The 22,973-nt window shown below is 45.0% G+C and overlaps 1 protein-coding gene and 1 long non-coding RNA gene across 2 annotated transcripts in view; one reads left to right on the forward strand and one right to left on the reverse strand.

The window, feature by feature from the left end:
• LOC114880550 overlaps positions 1–22,973 on the reverse strand; it is a 103,008-nt gene that overhangs the window by 70,202 nt on the left and 9,833 nt on the right. The gene's annotated exons all lie outside the window — the stretch shown is intronic.
• LOC114880531 (protein glass-like) overlaps positions 20,103–22,973 on the forward strand; it is a 48,724-nt gene continuing 45,853 nt past the window's right edge. The window contains exon 1 of the mRNA XM_029196640.2: positions 20,103–20,312. Within this exon, the coding sequence (XP_029052473.1) occupies positions 20,262–20,312 (51 nt within the window). The 5' untranslated portion in view covers positions 20,103–20,261. The remainder of the gene's footprint in view (positions 20,313–22,973) is intronic.

Consider the following 22,973-nt stretch of genomic DNA (forward strand, 5'->3'; position numbering starts at 1 on the left):
AAATAAGACTCGGGAGGGAATTAATCCGTACGGCTTCGTACAAGCATCGACGACGATCGTCCGTCGTCGGGCGATGGCTAGAGAGAGCTTGTTAAAACTTTAGTTAATCACCTGCTGGACATCGGTCACACGTTGTCGTGCTTAATTCGCGATCTGCCGTTCAAACGTTCTCTCTCTCTCTCCATCGCGCGAGTCCGCCCCGCCGGCGTCCAACGGTAGATGTATCTCGGTCGTCGTATCGCGGAGCTGAAAACTCAATTACAGCTTAATGAATTGGCGCGGGGTGAAGCGTGGCCTCTGCCGAAGAGGATCCAGCACGAGGCAGTACCGGAGGAACGGGTCCGCTTGGTAACGAGCCAGGCGCAAGCTGCACGTACGTTCCCTACGAAGATACCAGATTCCAGATACGAAGATCACGGGAATCGATTTTCCTTCGCTGGCTCTGAGATCGGCACGGTATCGATCGTTCGCGATCATCACCTTCAAAGCGAAGCCTGATCCATCGGAGATGATCCATCTCCCTGGACGGGGTCCAGGAATCGTTCGGTTTCAAAAGTCTCCAGAGAACTGTTCGCGATCTTTTCATCGCTTCGGAAGCATTCATCTTGAGAAGATAAGATGGAGATCGTCAAATTCTTGCGCTAGATTCTACCCTATTTCCTTCGTGGTCGTTTCAGCCCTCTTCGAAACGTTTATTTTCCAAAAATCGAAATTGTTACGATGATATTTTCTTCCTGGTAGCAATCATTTTCACGCATACGATGCGTTTATCTTGCAGAGATGAGTCGTCCAGCGTAGGTATAACAGAAAAATTTGTACGTAGCTACCGTAGACTCGATTTCCCTCTCGATAGCGCTCTAAATCTTCCAACGAAATCGATAAAAGCGACAGTAATAATATATAGACGAGACGCGGCAAACGAGTTTCGCGTTTCTGGCGCACGCCTAAAAGCCGCATACAGGATACCGGCAATTCTGGTTCGACATTTCGAGCGTACGTTGCCGCTGGTTATAGAAAAGGAAACAGTGGGCCTATAAACCATCTCTCTTATCTATACCGTTCCCCTTTTTTTTCGTAATATTATCGATTAACAAGCACGGTACCCAAAGGATTATTGGAAAAGAACCGTGGAATAATAATTTAACGACCAGCGACGAATGAGTTATTATCGTAACGACATATCCCTACTGTTTTAGATTTCCAGACACGAGCAGAGAAAACATTGCTTTTCTTTATAGGGTGTTCCAGGTTACTGTGCGAATATGTTTTATGAGGATAAATAAACAAAAAACCTTCTATAAACGCAGCCTCATAAATGTTTTAATGAAACGATAACGGACTTGTTCTTAGCGCGGCGCTGCGAGGAATTGATCAACGATACCTATCTAATTTGTTTACGCGACTTCGATTTATTATTTCCAAGTTACTTTTTTGTAGCGACATTAAGCTATCATCGTTTCAGAAATTTAATTAATATCGTTGATTATCATCGCGGGAAGTAACATCATTATGGATCTAATCGTGCAAATTAATTGCGCAAAAGATACAATTAAATTTTGCTTACAACAATAAGAAAATCATGTAGAATTTACCCGTGTCAAAGAATGGTCCGCCGAAAAATAAACAGTCGAGTCACAGATGCTTCGAACAGTCGGTTAAACACCGTCGAAATTATAAGATACCCGTGATAGGGATCGATTTAATTAAACCGTTCGTCAATCAGGGACGATGCGATAATTAAACGATAATACGAAGCAGAAAACGAGATGAACGCTTACGATTGCATCTCTAACGCGTATCGATTCGAGGCTACGGGTAATTTCGACGACGCTCGAGCATCGCTCTGGTAATTTCAATGCCGGACGCGAAGTGTAACGCCGCTCTGTTGGCCGTGCGGTGAGAGGCGAAAATGTTACGAAAACCATGGCCGAACCGATTATTCTCAAACGAATTCGCTTCGAAAAGGCGGGAATAAAAAAAAAAAACGAAGAAGCGGTAATAAAACAACAAACAGAAGGGGAAAAAACGAGGAGATATCCTCGTTCTCGGAGCGGCGCGAAACAGTTCGATTCGCATGCTCGTCGAGTCGAACAGATTTCGGGGATGCGGTTCGCGAAATTACCGGTAACTGCGTTCCGCGAGGAACGAGCATGGAAGGAAAAGTTACGGTGCGAGCGGATAAAAAAGAAGCACAGCTGCTTTCGCCCTCTGATGCACCGTTCGCGAAGAAACCGTGCTTCCTGTTCCCCATCGCACGGACCTCTCTCACCTGCGATTTATTTTTCGGCCAAGTGAAATTAAGTTTTATATCCAGAGGCCGTAACGAGGCTACCTCGCCGGTGGCCACCGGAACAGCCAATGAAAACTACCGTGCGCGATGATGACTCGCGGCGTACCGCGCCGATTTCAAGCTGATTCATTTTATCCGCTCGCATGCCGTCCGCTCGATGACGGCTAGAACTAATTTTATCAGCCTCGAATATTATACAATGCGTGTTACGAAATTGAGAACAATCCGATTGCACCGGGATAAAATAGCATTTAGGGAACGAACAGATTGAGACGTGCAATAATTTTGAACATTCCGACGTTTTATCCGTGATACCGTTTGAAATATCGACATAATTAAGGCACCTCGTATTACCTTTCGAAACTATTCATACCACGACTATCTTTTAAGGAAAGTTACTAGATAAGACGAATTTATATCAACGAGTCTTGGAGAGACTAATTAATATGACGCTTATCGACAATGTTCCAGCATGGACCACGATAAAACTCGAACGCACAGGTAGGAAAGGCTAGCCAAGGACGAGAGCGATTTCTAAGAGATTATAAGAGCATGTCGAAGGAACTATAGGCATTTATTGCAAGCCCGTTAAAGGTTCCTGGGCATCGCGTGGGCGGGCACCGATAGAGTCTACATGCTTCTCGGCATGTGCAAGCCAGACTTCGTGGTTGCTCGACTTTTTCGATTAACTCCTCTCCCTGTCTCTCTACTTTCTTTTTTCTTTTACTTTCGATGCCCGCTGCGCGTGGGAGGATCGCGCGAGACAGTCCGCTGCGGAGAGCCGAATTTTAATAGCCTCTGCACACCTTTGGGAATCGGTGTTTCAAGGTCGATCAGGCAACTCGCTTTCGTTCCAATGGAATTTCAATCTGAATAATTTAATTTGCGAGCGAATTTAATATTTCCACGCTCCAGATGAAAACACGAGATATTATTTTAATTACCAATTAACCCTCGATGAAAGTAATAATTTATCCCAAGTGGGAGGCAACCTATCCGCAAAGTATTCTAAAGCGAATAAAAGTTTTTCATTGACGCAGAAAATCGGTGTCGTTGGTAGCGAAACGCTGGCAAGCGGAATCGATTAACGCAGAGAGTTCAAGGCACTCGAAAAATTATGCACGCCCGTCCTCCTACACCTCCCGAATGGCGAAGTGGAGCATCGACTCGGGCTCGGTGTTGATATGAATATGCAACACGCATCTATAGGCTGCGTCGAGGAGCGTATAAAGGCGCGCTTACACGTGTGGTCCGGTGACGAATGCGTGCAGGTACATCGGTAAGCACACGTGTAAACCGTGCGTGCTTTACACGTGCGTGCCGAGGGTGGGGCACGTGGGTGACTTTCCGTTCCACCCACACGTCACGTTCTCCGTAGCTCGGTCTTTCGACAAGCATGCCGTGAATGGCGATAAACATCGTCGGAAAGGCTTCGTGCAAGCGACACCTTCGGTTCGACCGAGCGCTATACCGTTCGGAGAGAAATTAAAGCTTCTTAATTACCCCCCGAGATCGTCGCGTCCGTCCCTCGTGTTTTCACGATGCGAGAACCGTCCTTCGATGAATATTAATTGCCGTCGTAGTCGTCGCGAGGGACGACGTTATCGCGACGGGACAAGGTGTCGTAAATAACGCGGCTCGATGCGCGTGTAATAGTAATACAATTCAGAAAACTTATTGCTCGAAATCGCCGCTCTCGTGGGAACGTGCCGTGACACCGAGCTGATTTCGTATTCGTTCGTGCACGCGGCCGACAACAACCATCTTCGCGTCTGCAGCCATGAACACGCGCAGAAAATTTAAAGAGTTCGCATCATTTCTCCTATGAGATCGTGGTTCTTTATTTTATTAAATTTGAAAGAAAGAACAGCTGAGCGAAAGATCTTTCGAAGACAAGGGGGATCGAAAATGATAGAATAAAGAAGAAGTTAGGGCGAGGAAGGGGAGCAAGGTATAAGGATCGACTGACAATGGTCCGCAAGAATAAAGAGGATAGGCAGGGTATATCTGGTCGAACAACGACAATGCCCGTGCTCTTTTATACGCCTTGCGTTGGCGATCCTCTTGTTCGCATAAACTGCGACCGGAGAAGATAGGCCTCGATGCTCGTACCTTCGATTAAAACTATCGATCGATACCTCTCGCGTACCGTTTCTCTTCTCTCTTACTCCTTTCATGATAATCCGATCCGTTCCGTTTCGCAATGAAATTCAAACGATCCAGTTAGATCGTCCTCTTATCGCGAATTCGCGAAATCGTGAAGCAGAAAAACGAGTTTCTCACGACGTTCGATCGATTATTCGTTAATGAAATCGGCATCGTGCGAATCTCTGTTCGGGCGCCTAATTAAATTACCACGCTTTGCGAATTCACGTGTCGACGTTACACCCGCGAACGTGTATACGTGATCCGACGACGCCCGCGTCGTGTGTCACGCGAACGTTTGCCGAATTTACACGCGCGACGCGGCCGGGACCGGTGCTTTTATCGCGGCGCGTTCAGGTTTTCAGGGTTGTCGAATCGCATTCGGTTATCTAAATTGCATCGGAATCGATGTCGATGCCCACGGTTTCCACCGCGGCGTCATAAACCAACACCTGTTGATACCGACGCGTGTCCAGGGTGGTCTCGAGCGTGTCCCTCCTTCGCCAGCCAACCCGAGGAATATTAAAATCGTCAAAGGGCCTCGTTTTCTCGAAATCTTGCAAGAGATGCAACATTTTCTAATTGCATTATTTCTACCAATTTTTATATCTACGACGAGTGATTAGAAATTCACAAATTCCTTGATAGAAAAAGAACCTTAGAGCTTAGCAGAATAAAGTAACATTTTTCACAATGATTAAACGAAGCATGCTGTACAGAGAACAATTTATCACACCCACGCGTGTCAGATATTTCTCTTGAATAATCAATCTACATCCCTGGTCGTCGACGAATAGAAAAACACAACGGGAGCTCGATTAACGATCCACTCTAAATGTCAATCTATCAATGATTTCAATTAAATCTCTCAATCAGATTTAAAATCAAGTTACAATTCTATCTTAGCAATTTCTCTGCAATATCACGAAACCACCCACGATTCTTTTCCAGGAAAGCAATTCCTGGCCTTTCGATCACATTTCTGAAACCGGTCGTCGAAGTTTTTAGTACGTTCATCCAAGGGGAAGTGTACACACGGAGCATGGATTCTTCGCGGAATATTTCATCGTCTGATTAACGCCCCTGCTCTAATCACTCACACGCGCGTTTCTTCTTAAACGTGCTGCGGATGGCTTAAGGCGAATTCACAGACACGAGCAGGTTCGTGCGGCCACGCACTTGTCGCCTCGCGATAATCTGACACTGAATAATGAACCGTGAATAATTACGCGAGGTGAAAGGCACGACAACGGGTTCGTTCGATGCTTCGACGCTAACTTTCGACGATTCCTCGTGCTCGTCGTAGGGAATCGGTTGTGGGTGAACCTTCAAAGTCGAGGTCATCGGGCGGCCTTCCAAGGTAACGAAGAACCGAGACGCGAGCATAGAAATGAACACCGAGTCGCGAGAAACACCTGGTTGAAATCTTGGTTGAATGTTCTGAGTTTCTCAGAGATGATTTCATTTCCTTTATAACTAAATGGTAATTATTTAATATTTAGACTTTCAAATTTGACCTTAATAAAATTTAATTTATAAAATAAGCAGTCAATGTTGTGGTCGAAATAATAAAAATTCAAAATTTCATTCCCATGGTTTTCTTCCACTTCCTCTGTCGAAAATACAGGATTATTCCTTAGCATTAAATATTCAGAAGAATCAATCTTACTTAATGATCAATGCCCGATAGCGCGTTTGAAAGTGGCAACACTTCCATCGGACAGGTACGCGGAGGTGTATAGGTGTCTCGGATAAATTCGTTTCGTTTTCAGACCAGGATCGGTACAAGCACGAGAACGGCGATGATTTATTTGTGAATCAACACGCGCGTCTAGGAAAGAGCCGCATCGGAACCGCGTCGGACAAAGACGAAGCGAGTCGACTCTACCGGCTCATTAATTTTCTCTATTAATGACTGCAATCAACGGCGCGAGTGTGCTCGCGGTGAGCGCTTAATTCTGTTCTCGATTACGAATGAACCCTCGAGGATGCGATGTTGACGCCTGACAACCATCGAAAGTAGCCGATCGTTGAATCAAGTAGATAAAATCTCTATTATAATAATAAAACTTCAAATATTTCAACTATTCTTCGAGTAATTTGGATAATTCGTATGTTCAAAAATATAATATTGAAAAGACGGGTATAAGATTAATTTCCATACCAACTCTAGTAATATTCTTGCTAACCAACCCCCTGAATAATTAATTCCAACAAGTGTGATATATAAAATCGTAAAAAATGAGTTTCGTACACATGATGGTGCAACAGAAATAGGGGTGGGTTATTTCCAGGGTCAGCCATAATAGAACGAAGTTGTTCAAAGGTGAGACCACCTCGTGGTATTTTTAGAACAGGGCCAGCAGGAGGATAATCTGTGCTCAGAAGGGTGGTAGAGAATCAGCCATCATTTCGGGCTGTTCCTCTCTGTACCGTATCAGACTTGTCTTTCCTTCCTTCCTTCCTATCCTCAGCTGTCCGCATTTCCCACACTTCTTCTTGAAGGGGTGACCGTTGTTTTGGATAAAGATAAATTTCGCCTCCTCCTGGCCCTGAAATTTTTCCCCCCCTAGGGAGCATTGTCGGTTTCCACGACGCGCAATTTACCGAGGAGCAGTCGTAAAAGTGTGCGATTGTGTCTGTGTCCGGTTCCCGAAACGACCGGTGCCGCTCTCAAGGGTGCTCGGAAAAAGCGCACCCCTCTCCGACGAAACGACGATTCGCATGGACGAAGCACGCGTATAGCTTCGCGATGAAACGAAAACCCTGGCGAAATTAATTGGTCCGTTTAACTCTTTGCCACGATGCTGTTCGATGAGTAATGACGATTCATTTAGAAACACGAACGCATCCCGGAGATGCGATGCTCGTTTAGAAAGCTCGCTGTGTATATAGATTGCGAGAAGACATTAGGACGCCTACGAAAATTTATGGAAACAATTGTACGGCGACGGTACAGGATGTTTCGTTACGCGTGGGAAGTACCACGGGGTCAGATTGGTAACACGAAAATGGTAAACAAATGTACGAACTTGTTCTGGAGTTACAACCAACAGGTTGTGTTTCCATAATATGTAAGTTCTTTATTTGCGATAAGGAATCCATTGGTTAATTTTCAAATTTGTATATTCATTGTATACTATGTACTGTAAAAAGGGTTCATCCTGTATAATTCAGATAAATAAATAAATAAATACATTTAAACCTCAAATTTGATATCTTAGATCATTTACTTTATTCAAAATCATTTTATAGATTATTTAATTAGAATAATTGAAATAAAATGAATTGTCTATTTACCACTCGAGATGCTAAATGCAAAGCGCAAGCAACCCTTGAGTGATCTTAAGAACAAGCTTACGTAGCATCTGTTCGGGAATTCCTTTACCCTTACGCATCTGTCGGTGTGACGTAATCTGACGTGTACCAGGTAACGGGTCCCTTTTCGGTGACGTCATAGAGAAAGGGAGATCCCTACCGAAAGCAACCCTCGTTTCGTACACGAGCACCCATATACCTGAACAAGAGGGAGGAACACCGAAATTCCGGATCTTCCGTAGAAAATAATTACGAGCGATCTGGTTTTTGCGCTGAATCGAGCCAGGGGGGAGGATTTTTGCTGCTTTTAAATCGCGACGATAAACAGGGGCAAGAAAAGCCGGCAAGCGTTTGCACGTTCGAGCGTTCGTACGAAGCGGAATGCCGTTCGACGAAGCGACGATACGCCGAAGAAATCGTCGAGGGAGAAGAGGAATCGAACGATTACCGAACGTGACTGCTCGAGACGCCTGGCGTAACTTATGTTAGAATCACGAGCAGCCTGCAATAAGAATAACCGAGGAATTCGGTTTTTCTAGCCGATGCAATTGAAGCGTCTGTCGCGTCTCGTGATCGTAGCTGCCATTTCGCTGGAGGTTCAATTAAACGTTCCGTACCCGCTTTGCGACCACGCGTCTTCGAGTACTCGCGTGAACAGAGAGAGATAGAGAGGAGAAAAAAAGGAAAATCGTGTGCTGATAATTGAGGCATTCGTTGCATTCCCGGCTGACCTCGTCGAGCACACTTGCCTACCTTCGAAGGTCTTTCGCGTCTCACCCGGACGCGCTTGAATAATGCAGGAACCGGAAAGTGAATATTGATGGTCGATGCTCGCGTCGGCCATCTCGGGGAAGAACAAAGCCGAAGAAAGAAGAAGAAGAAGCGGAGAATGGAATCGATGCGAAGATAAGAGCGTTCCGAGGAGGGAGAAAAATTTGTCGTGGGCGTTTACGAGGATCGTTTGTGTATCTTTTTCCCTTTTTCTTCGAGGGGCGCGATCGTGCTATATAAACCGGGAGCTCGTTAATGCGCGTGCAACTCGGAACATAATGCGCCATCAGGCACGCTAATAGTTGTTTCGTACCGACGACAACTTGCTGAAATAGGTCCTCTCTGTTGTTGGCGCGTACGTGTAACAGCCTCGTCTACCCACGCGAACTTACGGGATGATTCACGCGACGCCTCTTCGATGAGCCAACACCGAGGTAAAATTTGGCATTTTTTTCAGAAATTTCGAAAGTCGGAATTGTTCGATGACGCGTCGACGTTTGACGATTCGGAGAGCGAAACTAGAATTTATATTTCGACTCGTACGAACGAGCGAACGAACTCGATAAAAAAAAAGTAATCACGAGATACACGATACAACGAATTTCCAACCCCTACAACTCTCAATTAACGTTAATCACGGGCGAACCGATAAGCAAGCGCGCTCTAGCTCGTAGTCGAGGCGAACGAGAACTTAAAACGATTCTTCTCTTTACAACGACACCGAGCCTTCTCTTCCAATTAACTTATCTCTGCAATTGAACAGACATCGCCACCTTGCTATCTTAATCCGTCCGATCGTTTCGCGCTATTCACCGATCGGCATTAACCCTCGAGGACGATATTCCGCGAGTACGTCGCTTCGCTGAGATAGCGAGAGGATAATTTACACGGACCAGATGCTGGTTCAGGGCTGGTAGATTCGCGTGCGGACGCGTGTAACTCTCGTTGTAACGAGACGCGTTAGCAGGACGTAACGACGGAGTAATGGGGACCTCTTACTGGAACAATGGCGTTGGCGACACGACGAGTACCGCTGGTTAGACACCTCTGATCGTGGGCAAACAGATTTCTTTTCCTTTTCGCGTCCTTCTCCGCGAGGAGAAACACCGGTGCGTGGCAGACGCACCATTGTGTTCGCCGCGTTGTCAAACACCCACGCGCCCAAGCATCTTTCAGACCATACTGCGAGAACCGTCTGTTAGGCTTGTTAATTTAATCTCCGTGACTTATGCCGAATCGACTTGCGACAAACGAGTGATTTTTTTCAATTGTTCCGTGATAAAACAAAAAATTTAATTTATCAGGAATTCTTAGCAATTGTTATTAAATTCATAATATTGCCACTAAATGAACCTAAAGAGGCTAATAAAATCATTCATTGCAAAAATTACAACGCCAATAGACAATAATTTAATATAAGACCAACCCTGAGACATAATATAAAGGACAAAGAATCGACTCAAAACCTGCAACAATAGCTAAAAGACAGAAAAATATACAAGAAACTGTAAATCTACCTTACGAGTCGCTAATAATATAGGTAGTTAATGCGACACTAAATAATGTAAATAAAAAAATTGAATTGAACGTTGCCTAAACAATCGAGAACCCAGGTGTTCAATGATCGTGAACCGTAACGAGAGATAGAGGACGGATATTATGGAATGGCCTGAGGTGAAGTAGAGATTTCCCAGCAGCCCCCTGGTCTCGCAAGGTGGGGTAATGACATGTGGTTCGAGTAACGAGGGTGTGTCACGAAGAAATCCAGCCACCTTTGGCATGCCTAAAGCTGCTTATACTTGCATTCCCACACGTGCTCGCCCTTCTTCAGAATATGCTGGGGGTAGCAACATACCCCACGTGGGAGTGCATGCTTGAAAAATTCCTTCACAATACTCGTTCCCCCACGGGCTGCCTTCAAACAAATATCATTGTACTCCGCGTAACGCGCTCGTTTATGCATTGTTTGAGCGCGAAAACCTGAATTCCCGTACGAATCTCTAAGCATTCTAGAATTACGAACGTACTTTTTCAATACCGTCGAGTGATGATTAATTCATGATATTAATCATATAAAACGCATCGCGAGAGAGACTTTCATAGATTCGTTAAATGATTGCGTAAGTCTCTCTGATTTGTGGATCTATAGATATCTGTGGAGAAATTTTTGGCGGGAAACCATAACCACGTGTACCTTAGGCCCTTAATGGATCCGACACGAAGGATTCCCATTGTTCGAGCAAGGACGATGACGCGGTGCAAGTGTGTAGCAATAGGAACGGTGACGTAAATGGGTCTCCACCGGCTTTTTGGCGGGAAGGAATAAGGTGTCCCGTTTCCATCACGCCTGCGCAGCTTGCGCGATTCCCACACGAGAAGCTGCATGCTTCAAGATCCCCCTGCTCCGTTCCTCGTTAATAACTCCCTCGACGACAATGGAAGGGCTGCTTCTCGTGTTCTTAGGTAGGGGGATGCTGACTGGAAGGAGATTGCCAGTTACCACCTGGAGGCACCGTGCTCTTCAACGTGGGAGCCCCACACCTATGCCACCCTAAACAAAAACCCTGCTCTGCGGATTCCCTTTTTCCCCTCGCTGAATTTATGTTAAACGTCAGGTTGCGGAAGATGACGTCGAATACGCTAACTAAACGGCGAAAGTAACTAGGACTAGCTAAAGGTTAAGGTCGGCTAGAAATCCGTACATTTCGTGCATCGTCGAACGATAATCCGAGGTCATCCTGAAGTTCTGACTCATCCCGATCCTTATCGATCCTGTCGACTCTCTCGTTGCACGGGGAAAGGTATCCGAGACAGGTAACCCTCGGGTGCCCGGAGATAAGTCACTGCATGTCTAAGCGTCGGACGATTATCATCCTCGTCGATCGTGCTTGATTATCTGCAATTCAAAATGCCACGGAGACCACGACATCCGAGCCGGGCACATCCGCCTTTATGCGGGAGTCCTCCGATGCCACCGGCGTGTTAACTTTCTCGTTGCCAATCAGACGCTATTGCGACATCCTCACTAACTCGTCTCTCGTATCCGGAGGATGTAATGGATTTTATTTTCAACCGATCTTTTCTTTACTGTTTTCATTCCATTCCCTATGCTAGCGACGGAGAATAACGGGAAAAGTTTCGCGTAACACCTCTGCTCTTACAACGTTGTTACTTTTTCTCTCTTTACTTGTAACATTAAACAATAACAGAGAAAAAAACAGCCGCGTTATTAATGGAAAGAATTCTTGAATCGCCAACACCGCGGTCTCTCTAGAATCTTTTATAAGCAGGAACAATTACAAACCCCGAGGTCTGCAGTGGCATACAATTGCATTGTTGGCGAAGAACAGCGACAGTATTGGAACTTAATTAAAATACGCGACTGAGAGAGTAGGTATGTATAGAAGAACCTCGGAGGGCGTTCGTGGGAACGCGAGAGAAGAGGACTGCGAAGGGATTTTCGAAAAAGGATATCGAGAAACTTTTTCTTTTTCTTTCCTTCCTTCCTTCCTTCCTTCCTTCCTTCCTTCCTTCCTTCCTTCCTCTTTGGTCATGCACAGGACACGTAGCAACAGTGTTCTGAATGCTTCAGGGTCGTAGGAACCCTTTCGTGTCGGGCCAAGTTCGACCCCTTCGAGGCTGGAACGTCTCTAATTTGCATTCGCAGGGCCCTCTTTTCTCGCACGTGTTTTTCTCGTCCTCCTCCTCCTCCTCTCGCTTTGACCGAGTAAACGGCTAGTAAAAGGTGACGTCACGTGATGCCATAACGCTTGCGAGAAAGCAACCCCGTAGAACAGCTGCTCGCGATTTCTCACGCGCCCAAAAGCCACCGGGAGACAATTGAACTTGATTCCGGTTCGCCCGGGGTGGCTCCTTCAAAGCGTGTACGCGAGACCCGAAGGAGGAGAGGGAGAGCAAGGTCCACCCATATGGGCACGCACCTTCCTACCATCGTATCCGAACCGGTCCCTTCTAGCTTCCGGAAAAATCGATAGACAGGTGGAGCAGATGTAATCAGAAACGTCACCCCTCGCGGCGATCTAATGCTTCTTCTAGATGGAAGACCTTATTGTCGCGAATTACGGGCCGATCTTCTCGTCGACCGATCATCTGTTACTCCGTAAACTTTCCCTGAGAAGCTGAGGGGAATCGGATGATCGAGAAATGCCACGAATGCTTTTCCATCAAACGCTCTGCTCTTACGAAAGAATACAGCGACGCTGTATAACATTACTACGCGTACGTCCTTCTTTTCAAATTCTTGGAACTGCAAGATTTTGCAAGTTCAATTCGAGAAACTAAGAGAGTTCTAAGTCCCTGCAACGCATCTATTCCATAAATGTATCGCGAGATCGTCGTATTATTCGCGAGGTGAACTCGATTTTGCCGAAAACATTGCCAAATACGTTTCGTCACGATTCTTTTTCACTGTACGCTACGCCGTGTTCCTCTTCGATCCAAGGATCTGGATCCTGATCAAGGTGGCCCGACACGACGGTAGCACGGCGTTTATCGATACCGAACTATCTCCAGACGATTCGGCGATTCGGTCTCATATTCAGAGCAGAGGTCCTTGCATCCTGATCCGGCTGTTTGGCTCGGCTAGATATCCTGAGGTAATATGCATTCGCCGGCCAACCGAATGAATTATGCAGAATCCGAGAGACTCGATCCGCAGTCTCTCTTTATGCATCGATCTCTCTTCCTTCTCTCATTTTTCTGTTCTTCTTTGTTTTTTTTTGTGATCTTTTTATCGTGCGTCGCGCGCTCCTGCTGACCTAGAACCTAGATCGTCTAGGAGCTGATCTGAAACGATTGTAAGCGATTTTCTGTTTCGAGAACGATATCTTTTAGCAAAGCCGGAGAACGTGGATTATATTTTCTACACTTTAATATATCATAAGTGCATAAATATTCTCAGTCTACTAATAATTTTCTAATGCAAACTTTAGTTTTATTTTTTGAATTACAATCCATATAATTTCTATGAAGTTCCACGGGCGATACTGTGTGCATAATCAATTTTAAAAGCTCATCAATCGGTAATTGAATGCAGAAGGGGGAGAGAATTTATAGGCGAAACGTTTCCCGCGGTATCGGCTTAATATACGATTAAACTATCGCATGAAACTCGTGTTACGCGTTTTCGCAAACGCGTCGAAGCAGGAGATAAAAAACAAAAAAGAATCCACCGCGCAATATCTGGCGGAAAATGAGCGGCGATACGCGAACGGCTGTTAGCCAGAAAGCAATTAATTTTCCTCGCGATCCGAGGCAAGTCGGCGCCTCTGGTTTTCTAACGCAGCCCACCAGGAACATGTTGCTAAGCGAATCTAGGTCCCATCCAACAGTAGAAACTGCACTCGACGGGCACGCGAATCTACATTCATTTATTCGAACGCGACCGATCGACGCAGTCCGATTTCCGCAAACGATGCTAATGCCGGAGCATAGCAATTCGTCCGTTTGCAATTGCCTCCCACTCTGTTCTTCTATCGGCACCGAATCGTACCAAACGGAATATCTATTTCGCGCTATTTCAATTTCATTCGCTTCAACGTGTCGAGCATTCTTTAACCCGCAAGAAAAAAAAAAATAACAAATACGTTTTTCCTAAGACACGCGCCACGTTGTAGATTAAACTTTTACACCTGTAAAATGTACCTAATCCCTTTCTCGTTATTCATACGTACGCGCAACGTTTCGCAGCTATCATTGGTAATAAATTAATAGAAACCAGTGCCTACTTAACGCAACCGTGATCACTTTTTTTCTCCCTCTCGATGTCCGTGCGATCAGCGGCGATCGTGCGTGAATTTTCCTCGAGCCGCGTGTCGTCGAAATCTCTGTCACGCCGCGTGGAGAACATAATACGGGACACGCTCGAGTACCGGTAGTGATCGATCGATCGATCTTGACCACAGACCAACGCGTATACGTAACGTCGCGCAAGAGAAGGAGCGTAACTGCAATATCGGTGCATACATTAAATCCTGTCCTGTATAACCGTGGCGAATTACGGTTACGCGAAAAACGATTAATTACCATGGCGGAAACTCGACACGCGACGATCAATAATTACAACAAATATCGGCAACTATGTTGCTTTTCCGATATAATCATTTATCGAGCAACGGTACCTTTGATGCAACGATGAATTGCATTTAGACGATACGTATTGGCCTAGCCACGTTTCACGAATTTCTTCAATTACCAAAAAAGGAGGATGCTCAAGGTTGTCTCTTAGCATACATCAATGCTTATCTTCTCATGAATTTTTATACGCTTGCGAAATACTCGGCTTTCTTGAGCCGCGTCGTTTGAAGCGGCAAGTCGAAGAAATTAAAGAACGATCATTAGAATTTTCGAGGTAAACCATCGATTCCTTTCTGACCCAGACGGTCAAGGACCTTCTTCGATCGGTGGATGAAGCAATTTTTATCGCGAAACTTTAAAATATTTAACTCGTAAGATTCATCACCTGGTTGATCGTCGTCTGAAGAGGATAATCAATAACAAAGTCGAGCCATGGAATTACCACTAGCTATTTCAAACGAAAACAGATGATTACAAAAGGACACCGTTGATTCTTAATTAATTTGCTCGACTGATCGAGAATCAGGTAGATTCCCGTTCCACGGAGACATCCCGTTCCCTATAACTCAGTAGCTCGCGACTGGCTTGGCGCAGCCGTTAATGAAACGCCCAATTGTCGCGATGCTGATTAATCGTCGCTCTATCGGCGTGGCGAGATCTCGTTTTAATTTAATTCCCATCATCGGAGCGATTCGAGTAAATTCACCGCCTCTCTCCGTGTAACGTGTTCCTTTCTCTCCTCGCTAATTTCTCGTCCGCTTTAACGCGAGATGGTTAATTAACCGAAGAGGTAAACGAGCGAACGTGTAATAAAACGCGAAAAGTCGGTCTGGAGGCACCTTTTCGAATCGTCCATTCAATTTCACTAGCGCATAATTTGCCTGGGCACCGGTGAGCTTTCGTCTCGGACGCGCGCGGAATATCAAAGACAAACGTCTTAGAGAAGTCATAGAAATCCGCGAGCGAAGAAAAGGATAAAAAGGGAAACTCGAACGAGCGAAGAGAAGCGGCCGTTGTCTATTCACGGATGAAGCGCGTTGCCGAGACGAACAGGTCCGTTTGTTTATATCGGGCAAATTGTATTAATATTCCGCGTGCGTGCGGAGCGAGACGACGATTCTATGGATTTCACGCGTGCCTGCCATGCAACGTTTCAGCTCGTTCCTTCTTTCGCAGCCAGCGTAGCTATTGCAACAGCGAGATTACACGGAGTCGTTGGTCGCGGCTCGACAACGCGACACCGACGGAAGATGAATGCTCCACGCTTTCGCGAGCTCGCATCTTGGGCGGGACGAGCGTGTTTCTGCGATCCGCGAGCAACGCGCGTCTATGACGAATGGGCCGATGTTAACCGAAACAATAATTCAGTTAAGACTACCGCTACACCAGTTTAACTCGTCGCGTTACATCGCGACCGTTTTGCTTATTGTCGCGACCGCTTTAAGCGGATTCCGTGGATCGCTACCGGCAGCGATTTATATGCTCCGTGTCACGCTCGTTGCACGTAACGGATGAAAGCAACGCTACCTTGTCTTCGTCGCGATTATCTGGGTCAGTCGGACGAAACGCGAATGAAAACTAACGATATCACAATAGAGATTGCAATCTATTTTCATTTTTCTTTTTTCCATTTTTGATAAGATTCAATGTTTAATAGGTATATGTTATTGAAATTCCGTTGGATTATTTGCAATGAATGCGCGTGTGATTTTGAAAAATTTCCAAGAGGAAGTTTCGAGTATCCATCGCTAACGAGAAGCGAGTATTACGACAATGGAGATTCCGCTGAGTAATTTCAAGATAAAGTCAGAAGCGAGAATGCAACAAAAGCGGAGGTGTTAAGCATCGAGACACGAAGAAACAAAGCTATCTCATCTGCACGACCTTACAACTCTCGCTTTCGTCGAGGAAGACGACGACGGCGTAGGAGACGAGGGTCTCTCCAGCGAGTATAATTATCAGTCACGCTGTGGTCGGAGGATATATACCTGGGCTGTGGCCTGGGTTAGGGCCCTGCGTAGATTTCATGTTATTTCCACTGATTACATTCATTATCGGATTTAAAGTTAGTAGACCCTTGGTTAGAAGCATTCCTACCATCTCGTTGCTAACGTTCAACCTACGAACGAACCCAGACGGTGGTATCTTACGTTCGAACCACTTATTAATTTTATCGAATTACCAACGATTATTTTCGCCTCGTTCCTTTTCCTCTGGGTCTCCTTATCAATTTCGCTGAAAATCGCGCTTTCGTGGCCCACTGTTTCGAACGATCGAGAGAAGAAAAGATTCTTTCCCTCGGTCGTTTGTACGCGTATTTACAAGATTCGCGGGACGTTATCGCGTCAGCCAGTGTTACGCCCACGCACGATAACGCGTATCGCGAAATAAAAATATTCCACTCGCCGAAAATCGAAGCTTTTCTCGTTCCCGGGCAGATATACGCCGGCGAAGAAGAAGAAATCACGCCGACGACAAGAGCAGGGTCGACACGGGTCATCGGTTCAATGCAAAATATTTTGCGAAAGAGATGCATGTGTCCAAGCGCAACAACGACCCCAGCCACGTTTCTTCAATGAATTCTTTTTAGTTTTCATCAGAACCGTATCGATAAGAACGCGCGATGGATTACGTGTATCAAAATAGAGCAGCCACGATAACTCTGGTGACGAGCAGTTTCATGTCAATCGCGATGACGTATTCTAACGAATATCAATACCAGAATCGAAGTTTAAATTGTACAGTTTAGATTTGTCAATCTTAGATAAGATTCGGGAAATCAGAAGTAAAATATTAACTTAAAGATCTCTGCTCGGATACTTCTGGAAAAATTTTACGTAATTTTATAGTTCTACGATGATTTTAATGTATTCGAATTGATTCGAACGAATGTTTTCGTAGTGGGTGGATAAAACGAAGAAACAAACACGAGCAGACAGATACAACCACGCTAATCAACGATGAATTATCAGCGCAAAATAACAAAATGTTTGGATCGCAAGTTGTTTACGGTGGGCAACGTAACCGAGGATAAAAGTTTTGTCAGCGATATGCTTGTAATGTTCGATAAAAATTAATCAGATTCAAGGAAAACGTTGCTTCGTAACCATTAAGGTCGTGATCTAGGAGCAATTTAATCACCGCGATTAGTCGGAAAAAGAGAAAAATCTCTTCCGTGAAAAATATTCTCTTACCAAACAACGTAGAAATTATTTTTCCTATTACGATATCGACGCGGGAATGGTACGATCAATGAACAACGTCTGAGACGCCCACACTGAAAGTTACGCAAACAACGATAATCCCTTCTTATCGGGTGTTTATTTATAAATCGCTCGGATGGTTTGTTCGAACCTTTTCTTCGATTTTGCAAGGAGAACAAAGAAATATGCTTTTCATTTATTAGGCGGCTTCAATTTTCTTGAGTATGATCTTAGCATGTTGAATGCCATGGGGGTCACCGGTGACCGCAATTACACATGCCTAAATAATAGAAAAACAGTAAAATATCAAATAGAATGTATGAAATTTGAAATTTGACTATTCCTATTCTTAATATAATTAGAGCTTCAACGTGTTAATTTTGAATCGAAGTACAAGAAACGACCCTTACAAGAAATTCGCCGAGCCGTGGAGCGATGATCGCGTGCCGATCGCGTGCTGATGTTTCGTGAACGCCATCGATCCGCCACTCAATTACCGCATCTCCAATATACATTCGATTAACATATTATATTTACTCCGGTATAATTAATCGAATCGGCTCGTCTCGTCACGGTGGTAACGATTTCGAAGGCACCGGACGGGGAGCAAAAAGATAGCTTCGTGGAAGCTGAGATCGACCAACCTACGATCCTACGAGGATCCTAATTATTATCGAAAGAGCGTTGCGTGGGTTTCGGAGTCGAATGTATCGAGAAGAGAAGCTCGATGCATCGGTGCTCGAGCGCTATCGATACATTAATTAAAACATCGGTGCACGGGCGCGGCTGACAGCGCGCTCACGCCCAGGTCCGATCGTCCGAATATAACGCTCGCGCTTTTATTGTCGTCCTCCACCCTTCTTCCCCCCGACATTTTCTTTTTACCTCGTCAATTTTTATTTCTCCGCTCCACTCCACCCTGCTCGTTCGTTCGCATTCCAACGCGGCTTCGACACTCGCTCCCTCGTGTACGATAATCCCGCGTGTCTTCCGCGTGACTTAATCACGCGAGAGCCACGCTCGAGATACGCCCGGCCTGGCCCGTTGCTCCGACCGCTTGTAAATCGGAACTGCCCGCACGACCGCGATTAAAAATTGCTAAATTAACGAATTACGGTGTCGGCGAACCTCGAGGGCTGTCCGGCAACGGGGCGCAGATAAACCGACAGCTTATAAAACCGAAACGCCAGAGGTAAGGTTACGCCTAACGGGGAACTAATTAAGATATCCCAGGTGCACGCGTCGTAACGCGTGCACCGCGTCATAAATTCTTCGATACCAACTCGCCACGAAGTCCTTACATCCTCCGGTCGAGTACGTGATCAAAAGTGACTAGAGATTGCGCAAGATGCAACGTGCATGCCTCCTGCTCCAGCCTCGGTGCAACCAGTTGCGTCCAACCTTCCTATCGTACCGAGTACAACAAGACTGTACAAGCTATGACTAGAAAAGATTTCGATCAACCCTGCCTCGAGCAGAAGTGGTGGAACTTTATTATCGAGACACAAGTAGCGATTTATATTTGAAACACCCCCCTTTCAGTGAAAATTTTTAAGCATCTTTTTAAATTCTATTCGAATCTTAAAAATCTTGATTTTGTGGCAACTGAGAAAATAATTTTGGATTCGTGAACTCAAATGGAATAAGATTGGTTTTTTGTTTATCAGTACGCGACAGAATTGATTGCACGAATACTTTAAAAACTTTTAAAATTAAGCAATATTCAAGATAAATAAAATAGAAAGCTTTTCCAGTGATAAATTTGTAAAGAAATAAATTATCTATTTCTTTTATCAGACAGAACCAAAGAAGTCGATCACCATTTTGGCGGCAATCATCGAATCTTTAGACAATCTGTCAAGACTTTCAAATAAATTTTAAAGCGATTCGAAATTTTCTTCCAAGAGTTTCATACGTAGCCCATCACTAGATTTGAGTATAGAGGGTGAGAAAGAAAGAGGGGTTTCGTAGGGGTTGAGAGGGTGAAAGAAAGAAAACAAGGGGTCGTCTTTGCTCCTCTGGAGTACCTTTTGCAAGGGAGGAGTCCGCGTCGGTGACGTTAACAAGGAAATGGAGTAGGGGGAGGAGAAGAAAAGGGGAGGAGAGGAATCACAACGCGGCGTGGGAATCAGAAGGGAGAGACCGCCTAGCCACCCCTCTTTTCGTGTCCCTTCAGGGGGCGAGTTTGGCAACTTCGAGACGCAGTTGCTGACGACGATAATCGTTGCTACTGCGTAGTCGTTTGCCGCGTGGGCCACCAGTGACACTCACGAATCCGTACATAAAACAAGGTGAACCATCGCTATCCGTGGAAACGTGTCTTTTTTTTCTTTAACCTTCAGTGAATGAAATAATGTGGGAGGTGGTGAACATTGCTGGAACTATGAATTGGTGGATACCTTCTGACAGTTTTAAATCATCGTAAAGATCTTAACCAAATGGTTGAATTGACGTACTCCGCGGAAAATCAAGAGAGAACAATCAAAGAGGTGAGTACATTTTTACTGTCAAATTATTATTTAACCTTCTACACTAGTATATCTATCCTCAGTGATCAAATTTAATTTACTTTTTAATATGAATATAATTAACAATCGTACAATTAAAATTTACAATTTATACAAAGTGCAAATTAAAGAAACTAATTCTGATACACTGGGTTCAAGCTGTTACAAGTGCAAACGGTTAAACAATGAATGGGTGATTATCTATCAGAATCTTAAGTGGCCTCTTTCATTAACACCCCCAATTAACGATCGAATGACCGATTACTCGAAAGCCTGAGAAAAGTCGAGCGAACGGGTGAGCAGAAAAGCGTGTTCGGGGAAGAGGTGCCCCGCGTGAACCAAAGAGGAGTAGGAGAAAGAGTAACGAGGGGAGGTCATCCCCTCTTTCGATGACCCTCTCTCTCCCCACCAAAGGACTTGTGTCGCGTGTCCTACCTCCCACTACTCCTACCACACGTATCCACGTACACAGACACGAATCAGTGAAAACGCATACACACACGCGCGCGTACCGTCACATCGAAACGGAGTGGACGTGCATCTGCAAGCGGTTGCAGTTGGTGCGTGGTGTTGCATCGAGGAGTAACAAGGAGAATTGCTCGCGAGAGAGAAGGAAAAAAGGGGTTGTACTGTAGGTGGTTTTAAGGGTGGAGGGGTGAAGAGAGAAAGAGAAGAACGGAGGGTACCGGGTTAGGGGAGGGGGAGAAGGAACATCATACGTGTTTCGAGGTGCACGCACGCACTCGTGTGTTGGCGGCCACACGTGTGGTGGAGAGAGAGACAAGCCAGAAGAGAGGACGAGAGAAGAGACGAAGGAGAGAGAGGTGACTCTCATCGGGACTTTAGTTGCCGACTGTCCGCTACTACGCGCGGTGTTACGCCATCCTCATCGTTGTTTCCTCTCTTTCTATCCTATCTGCCTCCTTTCGTCTTCGTTTCCGCTCCTCTCGCTCTCTCTCTCTCTCTCTCTCTCTGTTTCCCTCTCGCCCTCCTGTCTCTCTCACCTGTTGCCGCGCGTTTCTTTAATCCGCGATTTTCCGCGTCTCGCGCCGGACACGCGCATCGGTCGCGCCGTTTCTTCGCGATTTCCGTGGAAAATTGAAAGCTGAAAAGGACTCGCGATTGACTCGCGACCAAACATGGTGAACGATAAGATTCCCTGGAAAGGGCTGCGAAAAACCGAGAATCTTCCTGTTTCGTGAACAGTGGCTACGTGCAGGTATGCCGAACAGGAGGACAGTGTCTGAGAATCGTCTACCAGCGAGCAACCGAAATGGTAATTCCAGGAATATCAACGTAAAGTCAACGGATATTGACAACAGCGATGGTACAAGTTCAAAACCATTATTGGAAGGAGTCGGTGTTGTACCGAACACCATAGACAATAGAATTCCATGAAATTTGTCTGTTTCCCTTTGTCAGTACGACCGACAATATTATGAGAACTTTATCGATGATGATCGGCAAAACTGTGCGAACTAACGTGCCAGACATTTCACGTTCGCGATAGCGTTGTTCGATTGTGAAAGGTTAATTAGAAACAAGAAGCGGACTAAGTATTCGAATTTCGGAGCCACCGGTGTATTTCGAAAGTGAATTAGAGAACACGGGCAGTATTGCACGAAATTAGCATATTTATTGGACAATCGTTGAAATAGTTGGTAGAGTGAAAAAGGAGAGACTCGAAGGAGTTTCTTCATGAAAGCAGTGAAGTGGAGTGTCGGAAGTGTGCGTTTGGTCGAGCGCGTCTTTCGTCGCCACGATTGAACGAACGTCGACTAGCAGAATCAAGCTGCCGTCTGCACGAGAGGTGAGAATATTTTGAATATTCGGGATAAATGTCTACAATTAGGTCCCCAACGAGAAATCAATTGAAAAGAGATAAATTCTATGTATTTTTGCCCCTCGAATCCAAAACTGTTGATAAAATTTGGGGGACGCTTGTATTTTTTAAGATACATAAGTTAGGTCAGGTTATCAAAAAAATATGACTTACCTCATGGCAAAAACTTGACCAGTCAACAATAGTCTCCTTGCTCAGTTCTAATTTCTGTTCATAGAGTGCACAGTGCGGTTTTTAAAATTATTGTCTATTGAAAATAATGATTTTATGTTAATATTTACCACAATATCTTAGTAAATACAAGCGACCCCCAAAAATTTTATATAAAATACATAGAATTTACCTCTTTTCAATTGATTTCTCGTTGTCTGAAAATTTCTGCGAAATTAGATATTTATTCGCGAGGGACCCCATTAGGTTCCCCTTCAAAATAACTCATAAAATTTGCAAGACTATTCGGATAAATATCTTCTAACTCGATTCTTTTCATCGAACTTTGAATTACGATAACGTAGAACGTCGAGCTTCGTTTAGAGTTAAAATTCATTCCCTCGTAATTGTCCCGTTACGAAGGTAGCGTTGCGAATAGTTGCCCCTATAGAAAGTAGTAGGTTTTACTATCGCAACGAAAGCTTCGTACACGTGAACATATTCTCATTGACGTGTAACGTTGGCCGAACGTATCGATCGTTTATCTAGCCGGGCTATCGGAAGACGTAGCGTGCTAATTGCTCTAAGACGGGGGTGGAATGCCAAGCTTAACGAGTAAAGTCATCATTAAGACGAACGGTTGTTTTGCT

This window comes from Osmia bicornis, chromosome 5, assembly GCF_907164935.1.
Source record: "Osmia bicornis bicornis chromosome 5, iOsmBic2.1, whole genome shotgun sequence".
Classification (NCBI taxonomy): domain Eukaryota; kingdom Metazoa; phylum Arthropoda; class Insecta; order Hymenoptera; family Megachilidae; genus Osmia; species Osmia bicornis.